The sequence below is a fragment of the Pristiophorus japonicus genome, chromosome 16, assembly GCF_044704955.1.
Source record: "Pristiophorus japonicus isolate sPriJap1 chromosome 16, sPriJap1.hap1, whole genome shotgun sequence".
Lineage (NCBI taxonomy): Eukaryota > Metazoa > Chordata > Chondrichthyes > Pristiophoridae > Pristiophorus > Pristiophorus japonicus.
Window position 1 is genome coordinate 125,073,039 of NC_091992.1, and position 21,105 is coordinate 125,094,143.

General features: G+C 40.7%; 1 protein-coding gene across 7 annotated transcripts in view; it reads left to right on the forward strand.

Annotated features, from left to right (window-relative positions):
• Window positions 1–20,438, forward strand: part of LOC139226793 (BAR/IMD domain-containing adapter protein 2-like) — a 112,108-nt gene extending 91,670 nt beyond the window's left edge. For 6 of the 7 annotated variants that reach the window (XM_070857810.1, XM_070857812.1, XM_070857814.1 and 3 more), the window contains 6 exons: window positions 6,579–6,780; window positions 8,253–8,454; window positions 9,098–9,163; window positions 11,997–12,165; window positions 15,301–15,335; window positions 18,261–20,438. In XM_070857810.1, the coding sequence (XP_070713911.1) occupies window positions 6,579–6,780; window positions 8,253–8,454; window positions 9,098–9,163; window positions 11,997–12,165; window positions 15,301–15,335; window positions 18,261–18,330 (744 nt within the window). In that variant the 3' untranslated portion in view covers window positions 18,331–20,438. Of the gene's footprint in view, window positions 1–6,578; window positions 6,781–8,252; window positions 8,455–9,097; window positions 9,164–11,996; window positions 12,166–15,300; window positions 15,336–16,187; window positions 16,252–18,260 lie in introns of all 7 variants that reach the window. The other variant, XM_070857811.1, reaches the window with a different exon arrangement.
• Window positions 20,439–21,105: the final 667 nt, after the last annotated feature.

Consider the following 21,105-nt stretch of genomic DNA (forward strand, 5'->3'; position numbering starts at 1 on the left):
TAAAGTTTTGCAGGGGATTTGTCCATCTCTTCCCACTTCCCACTCACGACGTGGCATATCAGCAAGGGAGAGGGGGTATGGGTTGGATGTTTGTTTTGCACATAATGAGAAACAGGATCTTCCGCCGCTTGTTTGATCTCCTTATGGATCGGTTTCCCCATGAGTTTTTTTTTTCCTCCCTGAAATTGGTTGCAGGTTTGTTCCCAGACAGTTGGAGTTTCTCCCAGAGGTTTTGCTTGGTCTCTGATCAGACAGGAACAAGAGCATGGGCTTGGGCCTGACAACTTGCATATAATTAAGCTAAATACAGACTAATCTCCTGTAGTAATCCTATATTGTCGCTACTTATGAAGTCCTGACAAGTGGTATTACACCTATATAAAAGGAGAATTGTGAAATGTTGTTACAGATCATTTCTGTATTGCAACTGACAGTTGTACACACTGCCATTTTAAATACCTGTAGTGAATAAATACCAATCTCTAAAGGTAAGCAAAACGCTGTTGGTTTCTTACTCACTGATCACGAGAGAGGTGTCATTTAGTCTTCAGTTTCGACACTATCGCAATACATATGTATCCAAGTGCAAATCAACTTTATACTTCCGTGCCTATCATTCTGTGCATCGACTTGCTTAAATGTATTGATTCCCTTTTTCTCTTCAGTTCTCTTAATAAGCTACTACTAGCCTTTACCCCATTATCTTGCAGCTAGGAGCCTGCTGCTGCAGCTTGGCTTTTGGCAGATTATCTTCTGGGAATTGGTTAGAAGTTCTCGTCCATGAGCCAATATCTCCTTTCCCATTCCTGGGGAGCAGATGATGCCCCAGTGGTTTGGTTGACAACTTCAGCAACTGATTTGAATTATTCTGAGGCATTTGTTTAATCGTGGATGAAATAGGTGACCATGTTGAGGAGCTTGTTAAATGAGCGCATTTTTAATACTGAGCTCAGGAAAGTCCTCAAGGTGGGTTTGTATCACTGAGCTATAGAGTTGTCTTAGTCACCCTATTTTCAACAACAACAACAACTGGTATTTATGTAACACCTTTAACATAATGAAGTGTCCCAAGGTGCTTCACAGGAGTATTATGAAACAAATAATTTTTAAACCGAACCACCTAAGAAAAAATTAGGGCAGGTGACCAAAAGCTTGGTCAAAGAGGTAGGTTTTAAGGAGCATCTTGAAGGAGGAAAGAGAAGTAGAGGTGTTTAGGCAGGGAGTTCCAGAGCTTGGGGCTTCGGCAACAGCAGGCACGGCCTCCGATGGTTGAGTAATTATAATCCTGGATGCTCCAAGAGAGCAGATATCTCGGGGGTGGGGGTGGGTTTTGGGGAAGGAGATTAGAGTTTGGGCGGGGCTATAGAGGGATTTGAAAACCAGGATGAAAATTTTGAAATCGAGACTTTGCTTAACTGGGAGCCAGTGTAGCTCATTGAGCCAAGGGGTGATGGGTAAGCAAGACTTGGTACGAGTTAGGGCACGGGCAGCCGAGTTTTGGATCACCTCTAGTTTACGTAGGGTAGAAGGTGGGAGGCCAACCAGGTGTGCATTGGAGTAGTCAAGTCTAGGCATGGATGAGGGTTTCTGATTTCTCAAATGTGGGAAATAAGTGTACCTTTTGTACAGGGGTGTGTAGGAAAGAAAAACAATTTTAAAATGCTTTGGTAGCTCTGAAACTTTCAGATCATACTTGCAATACAGAATGGGATAGTTATTTGGGGGCGCAAGTTTCCCCAGGAGTTGCTCCGTTTTTTTTTTGAAGCAACTAGATTTTTTTTGGAGTATCTTAAATCGCAATCCTGCCCATTTAATTTGCTCCAGTGTCAGTGAGTTAGGTTTTTTTAGTTTTTTTTTCCAAAAGGGGGCATTATCAGCCACTTACTTCTATTTTTTGGCCATTTAAGCAAGTTTAGCCAGCTAAAAGTTACTCCAAACTAACTTAAGCCAGCGTATGTGGCCACTTGTGGCTGCACAGAAAAATCTTGCGGTGTGTTAAGAAATCAAAGCAGGTAGCCAGAGATAAGGGAGGTGGGGGCGGGAGGGAAGTGAGAGAACCTTGCAAAGCACTAAACACCTTCACAACAACATTAAAGAATCATAAGTACATTTAAAGCACCAAGCACTAAACAAAGCAGTACATTTAAAGCAACAAACACTAAACAAAGCACAAAAATAAGTATTCAGTAACAAATAAAAAAAAATACAAGGAAGCTGAGAGGACCTGCACCTAGCACCAAGACTTACAAAGCATTAAACAACTAGATTAAAAATGGATTGGTAAACTAGCAAATACATTATAGCAAGTCCTGTAAATAAGAGTTTTCCAAAGGACATTTTGATGAGCAGGTTTATTCTATCCACTGAAGCAGCAGATTTTATTTCCTTGCAGAATGTTTTGATATGGTATTCTTGTACCAACAAAGGCACCTTTATCAAAAGGTTACAAGAATGTTTTGACACTTAAACTTTTTTTTAGAATTTTATACTCTAAATCTCTTTGTTGTTTTGGTCTTTAGTTCCAGTCTGACAGGCTTTGCTGTTGGATTTGGCTTACACTACCTCCCAAGATCTAATTATAAAGCTTTGTTTTTTTTAAATATTTGCTGTTTGAGCGGATGCAGCTTCTGGTTTGTAATGTTAAAAAAAAATGTTCATGAGGAGGGGAATTTAATTTATCCAGAGCAATGTAACTTTTCATCTTAAATGTGAAGCCGTTGAGAGAGATTTACATATTTATGATCTAGATTAGTTTTATTCAAATTCCATTCTTAACTCATCAATTATCTGAAAATATTATAACCCAACATTATGACTTGCTTGATTTTGGGGTTTTATTTTGGACTGAGCATTTGTTAGACAAAATTATGCACATTCAAGAACTACGTACGCTCGCAACTGTGCCAGAGGATTTCTGCCAGCATGCTGATAAAACACCGTAATGGCCAACACTCAAGTACTTGCAATATGTCAACATAATTTCAATTTTACTTACAAATACAGATATTCTGATAGCTAATCTGGCTGCCTATGAGGGAGCCCATTCGGCCAGGGCTCGGGGCACCATGCTTCGAGCCCCTCCCACACAGCCTGCAGAGTACACGCAGCGATTGTGGGGGCGAGGAGCTGTTGCACATGCGCGCGCACACTAGAGTGCATGTGCAGAGATCCTGGCACTGTTTTCAGCGCCGGGTCCTGGCACTGTTTTCAGCGCCGGGACCTGGCTCCGCCCCCCACTGCTTCTGATGCGCCACACTAAGGCCTGCAACGTTCCAAGGAGCGGGGAGAATTCCGAGGTAAGTTTTCTGCGCCGTTTTTAATGTAGAAAACAGAGGTGCGTCGTTTTAACTGTGGTGGATGGGAGCGAGAGAGAGACTTGGGTCCTTGGTGAGGATAATGCGATATGTCGGCTCTACTGGATTTGCCCTGTTAGACTGTGCTTAATACAGGATGATAAAAAGAGAAACTTAAGTTGTAGGAATCTAAAAAGACCCTTTCTTCTGCGTAAGGGTCTTTGGACCTGAGATACCGACTGACTGACTTCTATTTCTCCACCGATGCTGCCTGACTTGCTTAAGTAGTTCCAGCTTTTTCTGTTTCTGTTTTCAGAATTCCTGCATCTGCAGCATTTTACTTTTTAAAAAAAAAAACTCTTGGTGTTGAAATGATACACTGAGATAAAGTTTCCATCTGGTCATGCCTTTTATTATATTGCAGTGTGTGGAGCCAAGACATAGTCTAATTGAGTGCAGCTGAGAAATGAGCTCCCTTGACTTCAGAGACACACAAATTTGAAACAATGAAAAGGAGTTACTCAAGTAGCATAATGATGCCAGTTTAAATATTGGATTCTGCTTGAGGTGTTGTTAGCCATCGGGTTTTTTATTGTATAATTTTTTTAGAATGTGGCATTGTTTAAGATGAATCTAAAGTTAATTATTTTATGAGATACAAATAGGTGTATTCATGTATGCATAGTTATCTACTATTAGTAGTTAGGCGCAATCATTATTGCCAGCGATGCTCACGTCCCATGAATGAATTTTTAAAAAGTAATTCCTATTATTAAAAAAAAACTGTTTGGATCATTTCCAAATGGATTTAACTGGTGTTGCATTTCTTCAAATCTTTCATGGAATTGCACCAATGTCAATCTGTAGACGTATTGTACGGATTTCCACGAAAAAGGCTTTGTGTACAATTGAATAGGGCTCCACTGTTTAAGCTATATATAGAAATTTAGTGCAGCTCCAATAATGGTCTGTGCTCAGTTTGAACCTTGACTTAAATAACCGATACCTAGGTGCATCATTCATCCCTTCACCATTGCTGCCTTGTGTCCTTATGGATGTAGGGAATCTTATAGATTTAATAATAGAAGACTTCACGTCTGAACAGAAGATTATGATCTGTCTTTTATTTGAACTCCCTAGCCTTGGTTGGTAAGCCGTGTCAGTTTTTAGTTGGCCTAGCCCAACAATGTTATTATCAAGTGCTTCTTTATCACTGTAGGAAGAGAAATAACTGATGTCATCCTACTTGAATGATGCCTCCCAGCAGCTAATCATTGAGTAGCAATGACAGCAGATGTCAAGCAATTTGTGACCTAAACCTATCTGGAAGTAATTGTATGGTGCTATACACTCTGCAAGAGGATTTGCAGCAAAGTTATTAATCCACACAAGATACACTTCATGCATACATTTTTTTAAATCCTAATGTGAGCATGAATTGAAGTCGTCACTCACTGTCCATCTAAACAGTGATTTCCATTGATCTCGCCCCAGTAAGACTGGAACAGACAGACCAGTTACTCAACACTATAATTGAAAATCTTTGTACCCATTTCAGCAGCAGTACTTGTATTTGTTGATTTCTTTCAAGATTTAACTAGTTTTTGTCTTAATTTATGTTAGCTGATATTGCTCTTTCAGTGCTTTGGTATTCTGAAAATGTCTTTAGATTTAATAAGTAGTTGGATTTTGTTTAGCCATATTGCGTATCGAAGGTTACTTAGAGGAGACAACCATGTCCTTTCTTTGTCCGCCACTAAATTTGAGTTATTTAATAACATTTATGTTTTAATGCCGATGAAAATCTGACCAAACATTTTTTGAATTAAGTAGAGCTAATTACTGTCTAATTGCATGTCCATAACACCTAGTTAGTGTTTTGCAATTAGCTGATGGGCAGTGAGAGTATATTGTAGAATAACTGCTGATCACGTTGTGGTTGACTCATTATTATAATGACCAACATCCCTGGTACAATAAGCAATGCAAAACTATTTGTAGAGAACTAATGTTGTGATATCCCTTAGATTCACTAATTTTTGGGCTCCAAATCATTTTAATATGACCAACTTGGCTTCATTCTCATTCTTGTATAAAGAATTGAGTTCCATTCATTCTGTATGCTCCTTCCTATGTAAACAATTATTAAATAATAGTAAGCCAGTTTAGTTTTAGATTCAACTTCATAGGTGAAGAAGAACACAATACCAAGTGTAGAGGTGAATCTGTTTAGAACCATGGTAACATTACAATTGGAATGCTGTGTGCAGTTTTGGGCTCCACACTACGGGAAGGATGTTGAGGTGCTATGGAGCATACAGCACAAATCTATTAGGATGCGGTCTAGTATATGGAAATACAAATATGAAGAAGGACTTGAAAAATTGTCTGTTTTGATTAGCACCGAGGAGATTGAGGTGATTTGATAAAGGTGTTTAAAACTATGAAGCGATGGGACAGAGTAGGTACAGATTGTTTCCAGTGGTTGAGTGGTCTAGAACAAAGGAACATAGATATAAAATTAAATGCAAGAGATTTAGGACACAGAGCAGCAGAAACCTTTTTTTTTTAAAAGAGGGTTGTGAGATATGCAGTGCACCACTAAAGTTAATGATTGAAACAGAAACCATATCAACATTTAAGATTAGGTTAGCAAGGTAGTTGAAGGAAAAGGGATATTGGAAGAGAGCACATGGGGTTAGACAACTACTGGTGTGGAGGATAAACAATAACTCGTACTGACTAGTTGCACTGAATGGCCAGTTTCCGCGCTGTAATTTCTATAATTAGTAAAAGCCCCTCAGTATGAATTTTGTAATGCTGCTAAAATAATGGAGATAGTAGAACAAATGCGTTTTTAATTACACACGGTTTGATGGTGATGTCACAATAAAGGAAACCTGCCAAAGGACTTGCATAACTTGTTAACAGTAAGTTATCTTAACATGAACTGGATCTGTAAGACTAAAATCCATGCTGAACCTTCTGATTATTTGGTCACTGGTAACGAAAGATCAACCAGTCAGAGAAAGTTTTTCACTCCACCTAGCGCCTATTGCATTTGACACATAAGCAGAATTATCACTGAGGGGAAAATCTTGAAGGCTGATGATTACAAATGTTGTACAGCGCCGAAATAATGGAACACTACTAATGTTGGCCATGTGCGACTGCAGGGACAGCGACTGCAGTATATGCACCTCATATTTCAGAAAAGCCGATTTTTATTTCCACAAACGGTTAGATACAGAGAAATGATTTTTTTTTTTTCTGTTTCCATTTCAGCGCATAATGAGCCAGGACATTTCATTAGTGCCTAATGGTGATCTCTCAAATTCACATCATGTGGACTATCAACACCCTGGCCGGCCAGATGTCAAACCAAAGCCTCCTTCACCACCCCAACTTCCAAAACAACCAATTGATGTCTACTCCAACACATTGCCCACACGCAAAGCAATGCCGTTGAAAGCCAGTCCTTTGTTAGGTGAGTGGCCATTAATCTAGGCATTGACTAGTAGTAATGGGAACAGATAGTTAAGCAACTATATATATATATATGGCACTCAAATACAAGAGGTATAACCAGTCCTGCGGCTGACTTGTATGTTTCTTCAGTCATAAACCAGTATTTAACTGGGTGTGGACTTGATGCAAAGTGGCTGTGAAATGTACTTAACCCTTGCCCTCCTTAATCGACAGGGACAGCAAATGACTATCACTTTAATAGTTGAGGTAGTCTTGTGATCGTTGCATTCCTACTTACTGACAAGACTGTCCCCAACTAATGTATTAATATTTCATATCCACTCACGACTGTAAACTTTTAGGTCCTGTCAATTCTGTGAATAACTGCACTTGATTCCATTACGCTGTACTGTGGTGTGGTCATGTTGAAGTCACTGTTTTCCAATAGCTGACCATCCAGTATGACACAATTTCTGGACGTTGTCTGATACTGCGCTATCTATTTTTCACCAAAAGACCGCCCAATGTATATCTGGTAAATAATTTAGCTAGTAAATAAAATACCTGTTTATCCTAGAAGTGACAAGCAGGCCAGTACCTCATGCCATAGGATTGCAGCAGAGATACTCATTTAATAATGCAGTTTGCTTTGCGCTCAACAAAAGTTTCTTGTGCATTGCTGGTATGGGTGGAGATGTCGTCAAAACAGATGCCATGCTGTAATGTTTGTACATGGCACAATGCTAGGGCTGCTGTTTGGAAAGCGAATGATCGCATTAGTAGCGCTGTTTCTTTTCTAAAGTCGTAAATGTAGTATTAAATATGGATTAAAGACATCTGCACTTCTGCAACTGCATTAGTTTGTTTTCACTACACTCCAAGTAGTAGGTTTGCTGCTGACTGGTTTTATATACCAGAACTGTCACTGGCACAGGTTCCAATGTATGAGAAGATGGCTTGTTGCCTTAGATGGTGGACCCTTTCTCTCCCTTTTATTTACTGGTCCATTTGCTCTCCTGGTTCCTGGCCATTAATGAATTTGGGGCATGGGGAGGGGGAAATGCTGTAATTCCAGAGCACCCCTCTGTTTATGGCACTGCTAACCCAGAGATCTTCAAATCCCACTATCGACGTGAAATTGAATCCAATAAATCTGGTCATTCACCAGATGGCCCCAGCCATTGAAAGCAGTGGGATTGTCATAAAAATCTAACTGCTTCACTAATTCCCTTTCAAGGGAACCTGTCTCCCTCTCTGGGTCTGGCCTACACATGACTGCAGTCCCACATTACTACTCTTAATGTCCCTAGAAAGCCATCCAGTTGGAAAAAAGACCCACTAGCGATGAGCAATAAATACATTTTGAGTTTAAAAAAAAATTTATTCTTCTGCCAGGGAGAAAATGGAAAACAGTGTGAATAAGGTTTAACAAATAAGAGATATATGTTCCTTGCTTTGTACCATATGTGACCACCTTTTCTTACTATTCAGCTGAGAACAGGACTTTACCCAGATCCAGCTCAATGGCTGCTGGACTAGAAAAGAACGGAAGGATCAAAGTACAAGCTATTTTTTCACATCAGGCAGGAGCCAACAGCACGCTGCTGAGCTTCACGGAAGGCGATGTCATCACATTGTTGGTTCCTGAGGCCAAGGATGGCTGGCATTATGGAGAAAATGAAAAGACACGATTGTAAGTATCCTTGCTACTGTGCATAAATATTTTCTTCCGGCACCTTTCATCTTTATGTAGCATTGTATTTTCATTCACGGAATACTGGGCGTCGCTGGTAAGGCCAGCATTTATTGCCCATCCCGAATTGCCCGCGGGAAGGTGGTGGTGAGCCGCTGCAGTCCGTTTGTGGTGAAGGTACTCCCACAGTGCTGTTGTACTACTTTGTAACGGTTTGATACAACCAGGTGGCTTGCTTAGGGCATTTAAGAATCAACCACATTGCTGTGGGACTGGAGCCACATATAGGCCAGACCAGATAAAGACGACAGATTTCCGTCCCTACAGGACATTAGTGAAGCAGATGGGTATTTCTAACAATCCGGTAGTTTCATGGTCACCATAATAGATTCTAGCTTTTTATTCCATTTTTATTTAATTCACTGAATTTAAATTCCCCAGCTGCCTTGGTGGGATTTGAACTTGTGTCTCTGGATCATTAGTCCAGGCCTCTGGATTACCAGTGCAGGAACAGAACCACTATGCGACTGAACCCTTATGTGGCATAACCAACTTGACTACCTCTTGCTGACATTAGGGACACCTGACATTTTTATTCAATACAAGATTATATGACCCAATAATGTTATCATTCTGTTTCTAGGAGAGGATGGTTTCCCTTCTCTTACACTCGTGTAATGCAGGGTGGAATAAATGGCATATTGCACAAGTAAGTGGCTATTTAAAAATAATATTTTTGAAGATGTGTGGATTTCCCCCCTTGCCCACTCTGACGTAGGTTTTTGCTGGTGCCTGCTCCTCACCCATACTTTGCAACATTGATTGGCTCACTGAGGCGCCCAGCAGGCTTCCTACTTCAACTTCTTTACCAGTGCCATTCTGTAATGAGCCACTTTGAGGAGCACAAAAGCAATGGCCAAGGATGGCTGGCATTATGGAGAAAATGAAAAGACGTGGTTGTAAGGCCACTTCTGTTTGTGTGCTGCTGAGCCTCTGGGTGGGCCATCACACATGTCACTTGTACCTGACCTCTCCATGGCACAGCACAGCACCAGTGCACCATGCCAACATTAACTGATAGCTCAGATTCACGGTTATACTGGTACTGGTGATGAAGCTTTACACTTACACTTGTTAATTGCAACAGCTCACTTTACCTGTTGTTTCAGACAATGGTACTGATTCGATGAATAATTTAATCTTCCGTTTCAGCCCTGCCCCCAACTTGGTCTGGCTCAGTTACTGCTCTGTATTGCTAATACTGCAAAAGACAAGCTTAAGACTTGTAAGGGAGAGAAACTATCCTGTTTGCGAAAGGTTATCCAATAACTCCTACTGTCTCTGTTCAAGTTAATCAGTCTGTATAGCTGTTCTAGAATGTGTTTGTTTTTAAAAAAAAAAGATTTAGTGTTGCAATTATTATGTCCTATCTTGCACAATTTTTATACTGCTGCTGCCCCATCAAGTAGGAGATAAAGTAGAAATGTGTTTTGACTCGATGACAGTGGAGAAAATAAACCAAGATATTTCCTTTCAACCTAAATAATTATCAATGACTGTATTGATCTGTTCAGCTAAATTTTGCATTCGTATTCCAGAACCACAGTCATAAAATCTGGTTTACTGGTTACATCTGCAACTTTTCTGCCATCTGCCAAATACACAGTCACGCCATGAGTTGCATCCACCCAGCTTTACAGGTCATGCCATTTGTGCACTGGATTTTGCAAAAAATTATCTATCATTAACATGGTTGCTTCTGAAGTGCCAGATCCCCTGTTTCAAGCTATTTAATCTCCGATGCTTCACTAACTGTTTTAGAACCACCATCTCCGGTCCTACACCCACCTTTCAAAGCCATTTCTTTTGTGGAAATTTGTTCCTGAAATTCTTTCCTGTAAGAACAATTGCCTTATAATTCTGTTTCCTCCCCCCCCCCCCCCCCCCCTTGATGAAAACATTTTGGAAATGTTTTTTAAAAGACCTATGTTGCTGAATATCCGTGAAGTACAAGATAAAGGATCTAGAAGCAGGTGAATGCTGTTCTACACATCCAGCTTGCCCTATAATTTTAGATCGATTTTTGGACCAATATCATCTTCTGTCTTGGTGCCAAGCCTGTTCCTCTACTCCTGCTGACTTGCGAATCTGTCCATTTTGTTTGATTGCTTGAACTGAGCTCGGATTTGCTGTACTCGGCAGTGTATAAATGAACATCTCTTGTGCTTTATATATTTACTTGAAGTTGAGTTGAACTAAATTCTTGGAGTTGCATGGTATTGAAAGTACTGTAACCCTTGTCGACTGTTAACTGTCCCCAGGCTTCTTGCTCCAAATTCAATCAAGTAGGTTGAGACAGGGAGGGAATTGGGTTAATTTGGCTGGATTCAAGAGTTATTTCTACATCTTTAAATAAAGCTGAGAGAAGTAAATGAAATTCTGTGATTGTAGACTAATTGTATCTTCTGACAAAATTTTCAGACATGTGATTTTTGAGATCACTTTGCTCTGCTTGTCATGTTTGATTTGCCAATCTACCAAATTTTTCTCAATGCTGGATTGATCAACTAGTTTAACTTGGTGTTAGGTTCCCCAGTCTGGTCAACAAGCAGCAAGCAAATCGGCATTGCTCTAATGGTTAAGCTTGGATTTCGTTCCATCTTCGAAGTCCTCTTAAACAAACATTCCCATAAATCGGCGAGACAGTATTTGTGGAAAATGTACCCGAATGCTCAGACAAATACTTTTTATGCCCGTAGTATCAGTTAGGTATGCTGAGGCATTGGGGTGAATATATTTGACGTACACACTCTGAACTTGGGGTGTTGATCCTGATTTGCAGAGAACATTTTTCAAGCTGGGGGCACCTGAAAGCTGCTTCTGTCAGTGCATCTTCCAGTCCTTTACACCTCCGAATACCTAGAATCTCTGCTCTTGGCATCAGCTCCTCGCCCCGTTAATTAGCTGTCATTTTAGACCCTGTATTTTCAAATTGAACATCCCTATTTTTAGTTGTGCATTTTCTTTTCTGAATGCTTTGGGAAGCTGCCTGAGGAAAATATCCTTCTCGTGGAATCAGAATAGTTTATAAAGTAGATTTATTTTTAGGAAAGTTAACCAAGAAATATGGAACTGTTACCTGCAAGAAAATGTTTCCGTTGGGGTGGTCAAATAGTGTTTAATTAATTCCCCCTGTAAGTAGTGTACATTTGAACTGGGATTGATTTCAACACTTCTTTAGTCAGAACCGTATAGAGCTGATATTGTAGAAGATTTAATAACTGATCTAATTATAAAAGTAAAGATCCAATTTGCATTGCGACAGGTCTCTTGAGGTGGCTATGTGCTTTTGAATGCTCAGCATCAGACTTGGCATTGATTTAGCCCCCATGTGGTCCAGACATGTTATGCACATTGGTTTTCCTCACTGACTACTGTGAAAAGTGCCATCAATACACTTGGTTGATGAATACATTTGTTTTAACATGTACAATCCATGTCTGTTCTCCAGTATTAATGTTGGCATCTTTTGCTGCATATAGCTTGAGCCATGCGAAAAGCAGCAGCACGGGCAACCTTCTACAGAAAGAGGATCTCTCCATTCCTCCGCCTGACTACAACTCGCCTTTAAGAATGGCTGCTCATCCTGTGTCCAGCTCAAGCACTTTCAAACCCAGGCCCTACAGTGTGGCAGTGCCAGGTTTCTCACAGGTATTTAAAACCACTTATTGTAAGTAAAGTTCAACTTTGGTGGGGCACAAAACAGGCAGTAGCGAATCAGCAATCCGTTATAGCCCCCCCCCCCCCCCCCCCATTTTCCTTTCCATGGACTTCAGGCGGGATGTACAACGTGCGGTCGATTCACTACTGCCCATTTTGTATTCCCGCCAAGGTTCATTTTCACCCCGTTATTTGACTTAAATTCAGGCTTTGTATTTTCCTTACAAGATCATCAAATTCAATTTGTAGAGATAAGTGGGCAACATATAGGAACAGGAATAAAAACAGAAAATGCTGGAAATCTCAGCGGGTCAGGCAGCATCTCTTTCTCTCTCGACAGGCGCTGCCTGACTCGCTGAGATTTCCAGCATTTTCTGTTTTTATTTCAGATTCCAGCATCCACAATATTTTGGCTTTTGTATATAGGAACAAGAGTAGGCCATTCAGCCCCTCGAGCCTGTTCCGCCAGTCAGTTAGATCATGGCTGATCTGTACCTTGACTCCATCTACCTGCCTTCGTTTTGTAACCCTTAATACCCTTACCTAACAAAAATCTATCTAAAATTTGAAATCCCCGCCCTCTGCAGGCCTCAACAGCAACTGAGTAGGCATGCTCCCTGTTCTACTTTTTTTAATAATCGCCAAGCTACTGGCCTGAACAGTTTCTAAAAAAAATTTCCGTTCTCGTGCATCTCACATCAGCGTTATATGTTTACGCCGTTGTATCTGTGACTGGACAACAATGGTGGAAAGTGTGTTACGCACGCACACATTGAGCAGTTTATAATGAGCTGGTGGAAAGAACAACTGATCTGACAGTATATCTCTGAAATAGGGTTCTGAAAGATGAAGACTTTCATTTATACAGCATCTTGTCATCTAACGTGAAAGTAATTGCTTTGAAATTCACTGACTGTTGTATAAGCAAAGACAGCCAAATATAGACATAGACATAACTAAAACCACACAATGATTTGAACCTCCTTAACAAATATGCTCTTGCAGCTTATTTTTTCCAAAAAAAAGCAATATAAAACATTGAAATCTTAATAGTGCACTATAAACACCAGTGCTGTCTTCAAGTGATTAAGTAGTCCAATTGTGTAAAGTAGGTGCAACTCGATGATATTCATCAGCGCAGCAGAGCTACTGAGTCACTGATAACAAATCGAACAGAAGATTAGGTTGCTCATAACTCCGTTTCAAACAAATTCACGAGATTCAATCTGAACCTCAGGGTTTTAATTACAACATGGCAATCGCACACAGTGGAGCCTCTTCACACTGCAAAACACTCCCTTAATCCAAGTTTCTAGGTCATCTGCTTGTTACACCTTTAAACAACTTAATATTCTGCTCAGAGACTGCGACAAACCTGCCCCTTTAGCTCAGTGAACATGCAAAGACCAGAGGAGTTATTTATAAATAAATTAGTGCTGAAACTGTTTTCTTTCCTGAAAGGGTCATGCCATTGCATTTCTAATGAGCAGAAATTGAATGATTTTGAGAATCTATTGGTTGTCAGCTACTTTGTGCAGCAACTTTAAGTGTTATTGTGGTGAATACCTGTTCTATTAGTAACCTTTTCAATCAATGTTTTGGCTCTAGGTTTATATAAATGCCGTCATTTTTAAATGTCTGTAATATTGATCTCTCATTTCTCCTGTGTTGTCCGTAGTGCAGCAGGCTCCACAGTCCCGTCCATCGATGGCGGTAGTGCTCTTCCCTGGTTGATTTTACCAGTGGAGACTCCTGTAAACGATGCAGGAAGGGATCTCCATCCTCTTCCCTCCTTTCTCCCAGATGGTTTGGTCCAGAAGAGTTGGCCTTAAGCTATTGGGATTTGCACTCTGCCAGAGATTTCCAGTTACAAGTTCGACCTCAAATCCGGAGTTCCGGAATCCAGAATGTTTCAGAATCCGGACACTGGGCCGATCCGTGGCGGGGTCGTCTGGGAACCGGAAAATGTTCCGATATCCGGACTCCCCCCCCCCCCCCCCCCCCCCCCCCCCCCAGCCCGACTTCGCCCCGGTCCCCCTCCCTCCCCTTTACCTCGGCTGCCCGACCCCACCTACCTCGGGTCAGACAAGGAACTCATCCTCGGCGGTGGGGCCCCACCCAATCAGGTCCTCGGCCACGGGACCCCACCCAGCGACCCGCACAGCTCATCGACGAGCATCTTCCCCCCCCCCCCGGCCTTTCTGACGTTCCGAAATCCGAACCTGGGCTCGGGTGTTTCCGGATTCGTGACGTCAAAGACGTTCCAAAATACGGCAAAGCGCAAAATCCGGAGCGGCCTCGATCCTGAGGGTTCCGGATTCGGGACGCTGCACGTGTATTAAGATTTTTGTTTTTCCTGGAGATTTCACTAATAATAAATCCGATGCAGACAACTTTTAATATCCCACCAGCTTTGTTCTCAGTGGGAAAATTACAACCATATATGATTTTCTTTTCACTTCCATATATTGAGAATATGGTGAGCTAAGAAATGGCAGCCGCCTTGGAATCTGAAGGTTGTGGGTTCAAGCCCCACCATAGGACCCAGGTACATACTCTAAGCTCCCATCACTGAGAGTGATGCATTATCGGCAGTGCCGTCTTTCAGAAGGCACGTTGAGCTGAGGCCCTGCCTGCCTGCTCAGATTGGCGTAAAAGGCCCCTTAGCACTATTTGAAGAGCAGGGTGTTCTCTGTGTCCTGGACAGCATTTATTCTTCAACTACAACCGATTAACCAGTCCTTCAGCTCATTGCTGTTTGAGGGGTCTTGCTGTGTGCAAATTGGCTGTTGTGTTTGCCTATACTACAACACTGACTGCACTTCAAAGTAATTTATTGGCTATGAAGTGCTTTGGGACCCTCTGAGGGCAGGAACGATATATAAATGCACTTTCTTTCTTAGTTACTCCTTTAAAAATTCATCCCTGGAAATTTACTAACTCTGGTGAGGAGGGGGGGGACAGTGCACAATATTGAGCACAAAGTGGTTAATATGTGTTCAGATTCATCATTTAATAAAAGTTGGTAATAATGTGTATTTGCAGCAGAATAGTAACTGATTGTAAGCATTGATGCTGACATCTAGTGGCCCCTCTGGTAATACTAATTTATTTCATTCTTTCCAGGGCATGGATTTCAGTCATTCAAGAATGTCTTTGAAGTAAGATTTTTTAAATTAAATTTTGATGCAAAAAATGATAGTTAGACTGAATCATAAATTAAGCTTTTATATATTAATTTCATAAGCAAAGGAAGCAGGACACAAAAAGCAATCATGCCGAGTTACATCTGTTTAATTGATTGTGTTGTGCAGCCAGTCTGAGACCTGAACGCACGCTGTTGCGGGATCCATCTCCATCTGAAAGAATGGCTCAAACTAGCCATGTTCGTGGATAGCATTTAAATAGTGCTATGTAAAATTAGCAGGGTTTCTGATCTGTCATTGTTTTCAAGCTAGTTATAGTGTAATGATATTTTTACATTTATTTTAAATATTAGAATATTTTCCCTTTTTTTTCCCCCCCCGGCTCCCCTCCTTTCCTGAAGGTGTTGACCTTCGGATGGGGTTCGATTCCGCAGGTTTCGGTTGCCCTGTGGTCATTACTGAGGTTGGGAGCCTTGGTGGTGAATGTTGGCAGGCTATTCCACAACTGGAACCATCGAGGAAGAGCCCAGTCCTGTCCTCCCCCCCCCCCCCCCCCCCCCGAGTCTACACCAGCAGCCTTCCCTCTGAATGGTGAGCAGCACTAGCTGGGGTTCCTCTTCCCAACCCAAGAGGGTGCTGGAGCCAGTTGTAGTGTGATCTGTGTGGATTATCTATTTGCTGGATATTACTGAGCCATTGATTTGGGGAGGGGGGGTGGGAAAGAGAGTCTTCCTCTATTGGTCATAAGTAGATTAAAATGTTGCTTTATGTTAATTATATTGTGTAAGTTTATTATTGCGTAGTTTGATTTCCCTCCCGGAGTTTCGCACTTATAGGTACAAACCAACTGAATTTTTTTCATTGCAGTTCTGATGCCGAGGTTGCAAGGTTTTGAATTTAAACTTCTGCCACATATAAGGCCTCTAGATTAGTAAGTTTGGCATTTCAATATGCCAGTCTGACTTTTATCACCTTGTCTGTCACTGGTGACGATCACTCATTTCCCACTGTGGCTTCGCAAATGGGCAAGTTCTGTCTCACTTTCTCCACAGTCCTGAGCTACATCTGTTTGTGTTTCATACTGGCAAAAAAAAAGTCATATTGTTGCATTATTTTGAAAATGTAAGTCAAATATACTAACTGGCGTGGAACAGCTCCTTCAATTCTCTTGAATGAAAATTTTAAGATTGCCAGAACTTTATTACCAGGGCAATTACCTCCAGAATCAATCCTGTCTCCTTTTAAAGGCATGGTGACTGTGCTGCGTGCCAGCACTTATCTTCCCCCAGACTTTCCACTGTTTTGTTGGTTAGTGCCACTCTCCAACTGATTGGCAGAAGCTGCATTTCATGTGGATTGGCTGGTCTCCACCAGCTTTCCTCCCCGCTGAGGTAGAACCCCCTCACTGACATATAGCACCCCACCGAGTGGATCCTATCTGGAGCTGACAGAAAGCACTAAATGGAGGCCAGCAAGTGAGTGGGAGAGGCAGCAGCACTGGGAATAGAACCAGCAAAGCTGATGCTGCTAGTCCACAACGTCCAAGTGGCCATTAAAGGAATAGTGCCCCAAGTAGGCTCAATAAAGCTTTGTGTCTCAGATTGGTTATCCAACCACTTTTAAATTTTGTACATATTTATATTATAACTTGTTTCTGTTCCCTTTGTCGGCTTACTGCGTTAGGAAATCAGCTGATGTTTTTCTGTCGTCACTTCATCACTGTTCACCTTTTGGGTCTCTTTGCTATTGCACCAATCACACATTAGCTTCTTTGACTCCGGGCATTGACTCACTTTGGTTCTGTGATTCATTGCTGACAATCCCTCTGCTGACCCCCCTGTGGCTTGCGATTTACTGGCTGATGTGATTTGTTCCAATAACTCACTTACGGTTGTGTTACCATTTCAGCACGGCAAGAGCAGATGTGCCCCAGACAATTACAGATGGTGCAGCCAATAATGGCAGCCTGCAGTATGGCTTCATGTTAACAATCAGCTGGTGCCTGTCACAGAATCAGCATCAAAGAATTCATTTAGTTTTCGTTCGAGCAGTTTGCACTTTTCAATTTCAAAATCTCTTTTAAACAGTCAAATTAAATTGCAGATTAATTGTTAAAACCTGTTGAAACTTTGAGCATGTAAATTATGTTTTTAAATTATGTTTGATTATTATACTAATCCCAGAGTATTGAGACAAATATAAATTGGGCAGCAGTACTACAGTAATAAAGTTTGAATTGAAATATCTCCAAGTAAACCAGAAATCCATCTGCCAAAGGAAACCTTGTATAAACGAATCAATTATCCAGTTCTCAAGTTTTCTATATAACCTGAAGTGATGGTGGGTCTGAAAGATCTGAAAGTGTGGTCCAGTGCAGTGTTCCAGGCAGCAGGAGCAGAGGCTAGATACAGAGCGGGACAGAAACCCAAAGGACAAGGTGCAATCAGCAGTTCTTGCACATTTTGCAGCTAGATCCAGAGCTGTGTTGTTCAGGGAGCAGCAGTCCTGCATGTCTGCCCATCCACTGGGTAATGGAACTTAAATATAGCTTAGACAGCCTACAAAGGGCAAGAAAATAAGACTTTCAGAAGAAATGAACTATAAAGCTGTGTCAGTAATCTAAAACTTCAAACAAACACGAGGAAAGTGTAATCCTCATTAATACAGCACTGGGTAAAAATTCTTGCAGAAATCAGGTTTCAAAATTTTGCAGTTCAATGAATTGCATTTTATTGTTACCTCAGCCAGCTGCAGGAAGGCATTTTATATATGAATATGACCGAACAGATCACGCCCAATTTTTGTTCCCAGTATTCACAGCAAAGTAACTCCTAGGTGCCATGAGCTCTTGCAAGCTGTACTGTCATGGTGTCACTCCTGTATTCCTCTGAATAACCCATTGCATTAATATGCTTTTCTCTCTTTTCCCCCCTTCCACAGAGAAGCTGTTGCAAATGTCAAATTGAAACCAACCAAAACAAATGACAGATCAGTCCCTACAGTGAACTGAACACCGACTCGGCAAGATTCTTACACTGTACACTTGCTACTGGCGACAGATGCCAAAGATGTCTAAATCTAAAACTTCATCTGCATGAAAACTGTCTTTAGACTAGAAATGACCCGTCTGAATATGGTCACTAAAGTTACAGATATATCAGTTGCACATGATGCTATGGAAATGCCACTTTTAAATCCCGCCCATCCTGTTCCCTGCTTTATATTTGAGGGATCATGTGGAGGGAATTGTTTAATTACAGATGTCTGGTTAGGGATTTGTATGGTGTTTGTAATTTATGCATGTGTTTAAGAATTAGCAGTTAGTATTTTTTTATTATATACTTTGTACTAATCAGCATATAAGACAATATTTTATTACCTGGCTATTTGCAGGAGTTGGCTAAATGTTGACACTTTGTAGAAACTAGAATACTGCAATATTAGCAATTGTTAAACTAGTTATAAAGTGTATACTGTGCTCAATTCCAAAATAAGTGTTTTAGGAAGAAAAAAATCATTGTAGAATTTATGTACATAGCCGAGCTAACTTTCATCCAAAGTTACCTCAATTTGTTAAAATTTTAGTGGTCACTATTTGAATCCTTGCTCTCTCCTATAAAGCTTCCATTCCTTCTGAAAAGAATAACTAAATACTCTGGTGACGGCAAGGGTATTGTATAATCTGCAGAAACAGAAATTTATACTTTTTTGTAGAACTTTAGGTTTCATGTGGTTTTTTTCCTCCCAACAAAAACAGCACAATGTAAAGTTATCAAAGGTTCTTTTGCATTCATATCTGTTGTACATAGTGCTTCCTTTAAAATTTCCTATTTACTATCAACGGTGGAATGTCACTCGAACGGGTAAATCAGCCACTGCAGCCTCCAGATACATAGAACAAAACCATCCCCTCGAGCTGCTGGTGCCGAGGAAAGGCAGCATGACGCGGAGGGAAATGTTCTTGTGCTTTCTCTTGCACAAAGTTCAAAGTGCAGTGGAGGTGGAAAGAATATAGTGTGTGTGTGTGTCTCTATATATTAACAGCATTGCTTCAAAATGGGAGAGGAGTTGGAAAGTCTTATTTTTTAATTCTGTAAAAGTGAGAAAGTGAAAAACATTTGCAGCTGCAGGTGTGGGATGCACATGATGCGATAGTCATTTCAATACAGCAATAGTTTGAGTGGTGACTCCCTTGCAAATGGAATATTTAAAGGTGTGTTGCATAGGGTTTGATTTAGACACTGAGGTAATCAGTATTATTAATGAGGAAAAAAAACTCGGTCAGCTTTTTATGAATTAAAAGTGTTCTGTAATCTTTAAGAAATGCTATGTGGTTAGTCAGCTATTGGGGGGGAAAAAAATCATTAATATATAACATCCCATATTTTTGTCAAATTATACAAGTCTTTTTAGTTGCACAATGCTAAAGCAAGTTAAAGAACGAGACCTGTTGTCATCACTAAAGGAACAGTAGTTGGACTATTGAAGGAGTGACGCATTTAACCATTTAAATGCTTTACTGCAACAACCAAATGAAATGTACGATTCTCTGTGGGTATGTTTTGAGTAACGTCCGTAGATTAAAATTTTATAAGAAACTTGTTGAATCCGTCACTTTGCTTTGTCTTAAACTGGTTGTAGATTATGAAGCAAAAATAGCTGAAACTTAGACTCTTGCTGAGAGTGGTAGTTTTTTTTGTAAAGCAATGAATACCAAATTCAACCTGTGCTGTTTCATATTTACATTGAGTTTGAAAACATGGCACTTACCAGCCTCTTACTTTGTGCTATTGTGGAGAATTATTTGCAGAAAAATGTATCCATGTACCACCTCAGTGCATTGAACCCCGTGTAAAACAGCCACTGCGGTTTTCAGTTCTGTATTAAGTCCTCATGCCTTTACTTTTGACATTATTACAGGAATATGGTTTAATTTGTGCCTTTTCATTTTTACATAAGCTTTATAATGTAGTAAGAGACATGCCAGGTCTGTTGATACAATCTGTATCACTGCAGATTTCTACAGCTGCCAGTTTTTTCATAAATCACCATGTTTTGTGAATTAAATTGACCGATTTAGAGTATATTTCTTGTAATCAAAAATTTTGATAGTAACTTATGCGAAATAAAATTGATTCACTGTTTAAAAAGCCTCCTTGTCTCTCTGTTCCTTTATTGAGGTTTTCTAGTTGAAAAGTTAAGTGATTTGTTACTACACTCTGGTCCTTTTATCATGAACTCTTCTGGTACCACCTTCTCCGAGCTCCAGAGCCTGCATATTATTACCGTCAAACGTGTGTTATCACTTCCATCTGTGGCTTGGCTGTTGAGTTGTTCAGGAATCCTGCGGGAATGCCCTCTTCTTTTTTTTTTTTCCCTGTGCAGAAGCTTACTCTTCCCTACCCAGCTTGCCCCCAACCAAAGTAAGCACAACTTTGATTCAACAACAACTTGTATTTATATAACGCCTTTAACATAGTGAAACGTCCCAGGGTGCTTCACAGGAGTATTATGCGAGAAACCATTTGACACCAAGCCGCAAAAGTAGAAATTAGCGCAGATGACCAAAAGTTTGGTCAAAGAGGTATGTTTTAAGGAGTGCCTTGAAGGAGGATAGAGAGGCAGAGAGATTTAGGCAGGGATTTCCAGAGCTGGGGGCCTAGGCAACAAGGCACGGTCACCAATGGTTGAGCGATTATAATCCGTGATGCTGAAGAGGGCAGAATTCGGGACTTGCCATGTGGAGGTATTATCAATACAGTTACATCCTGACATTTTGTGACAT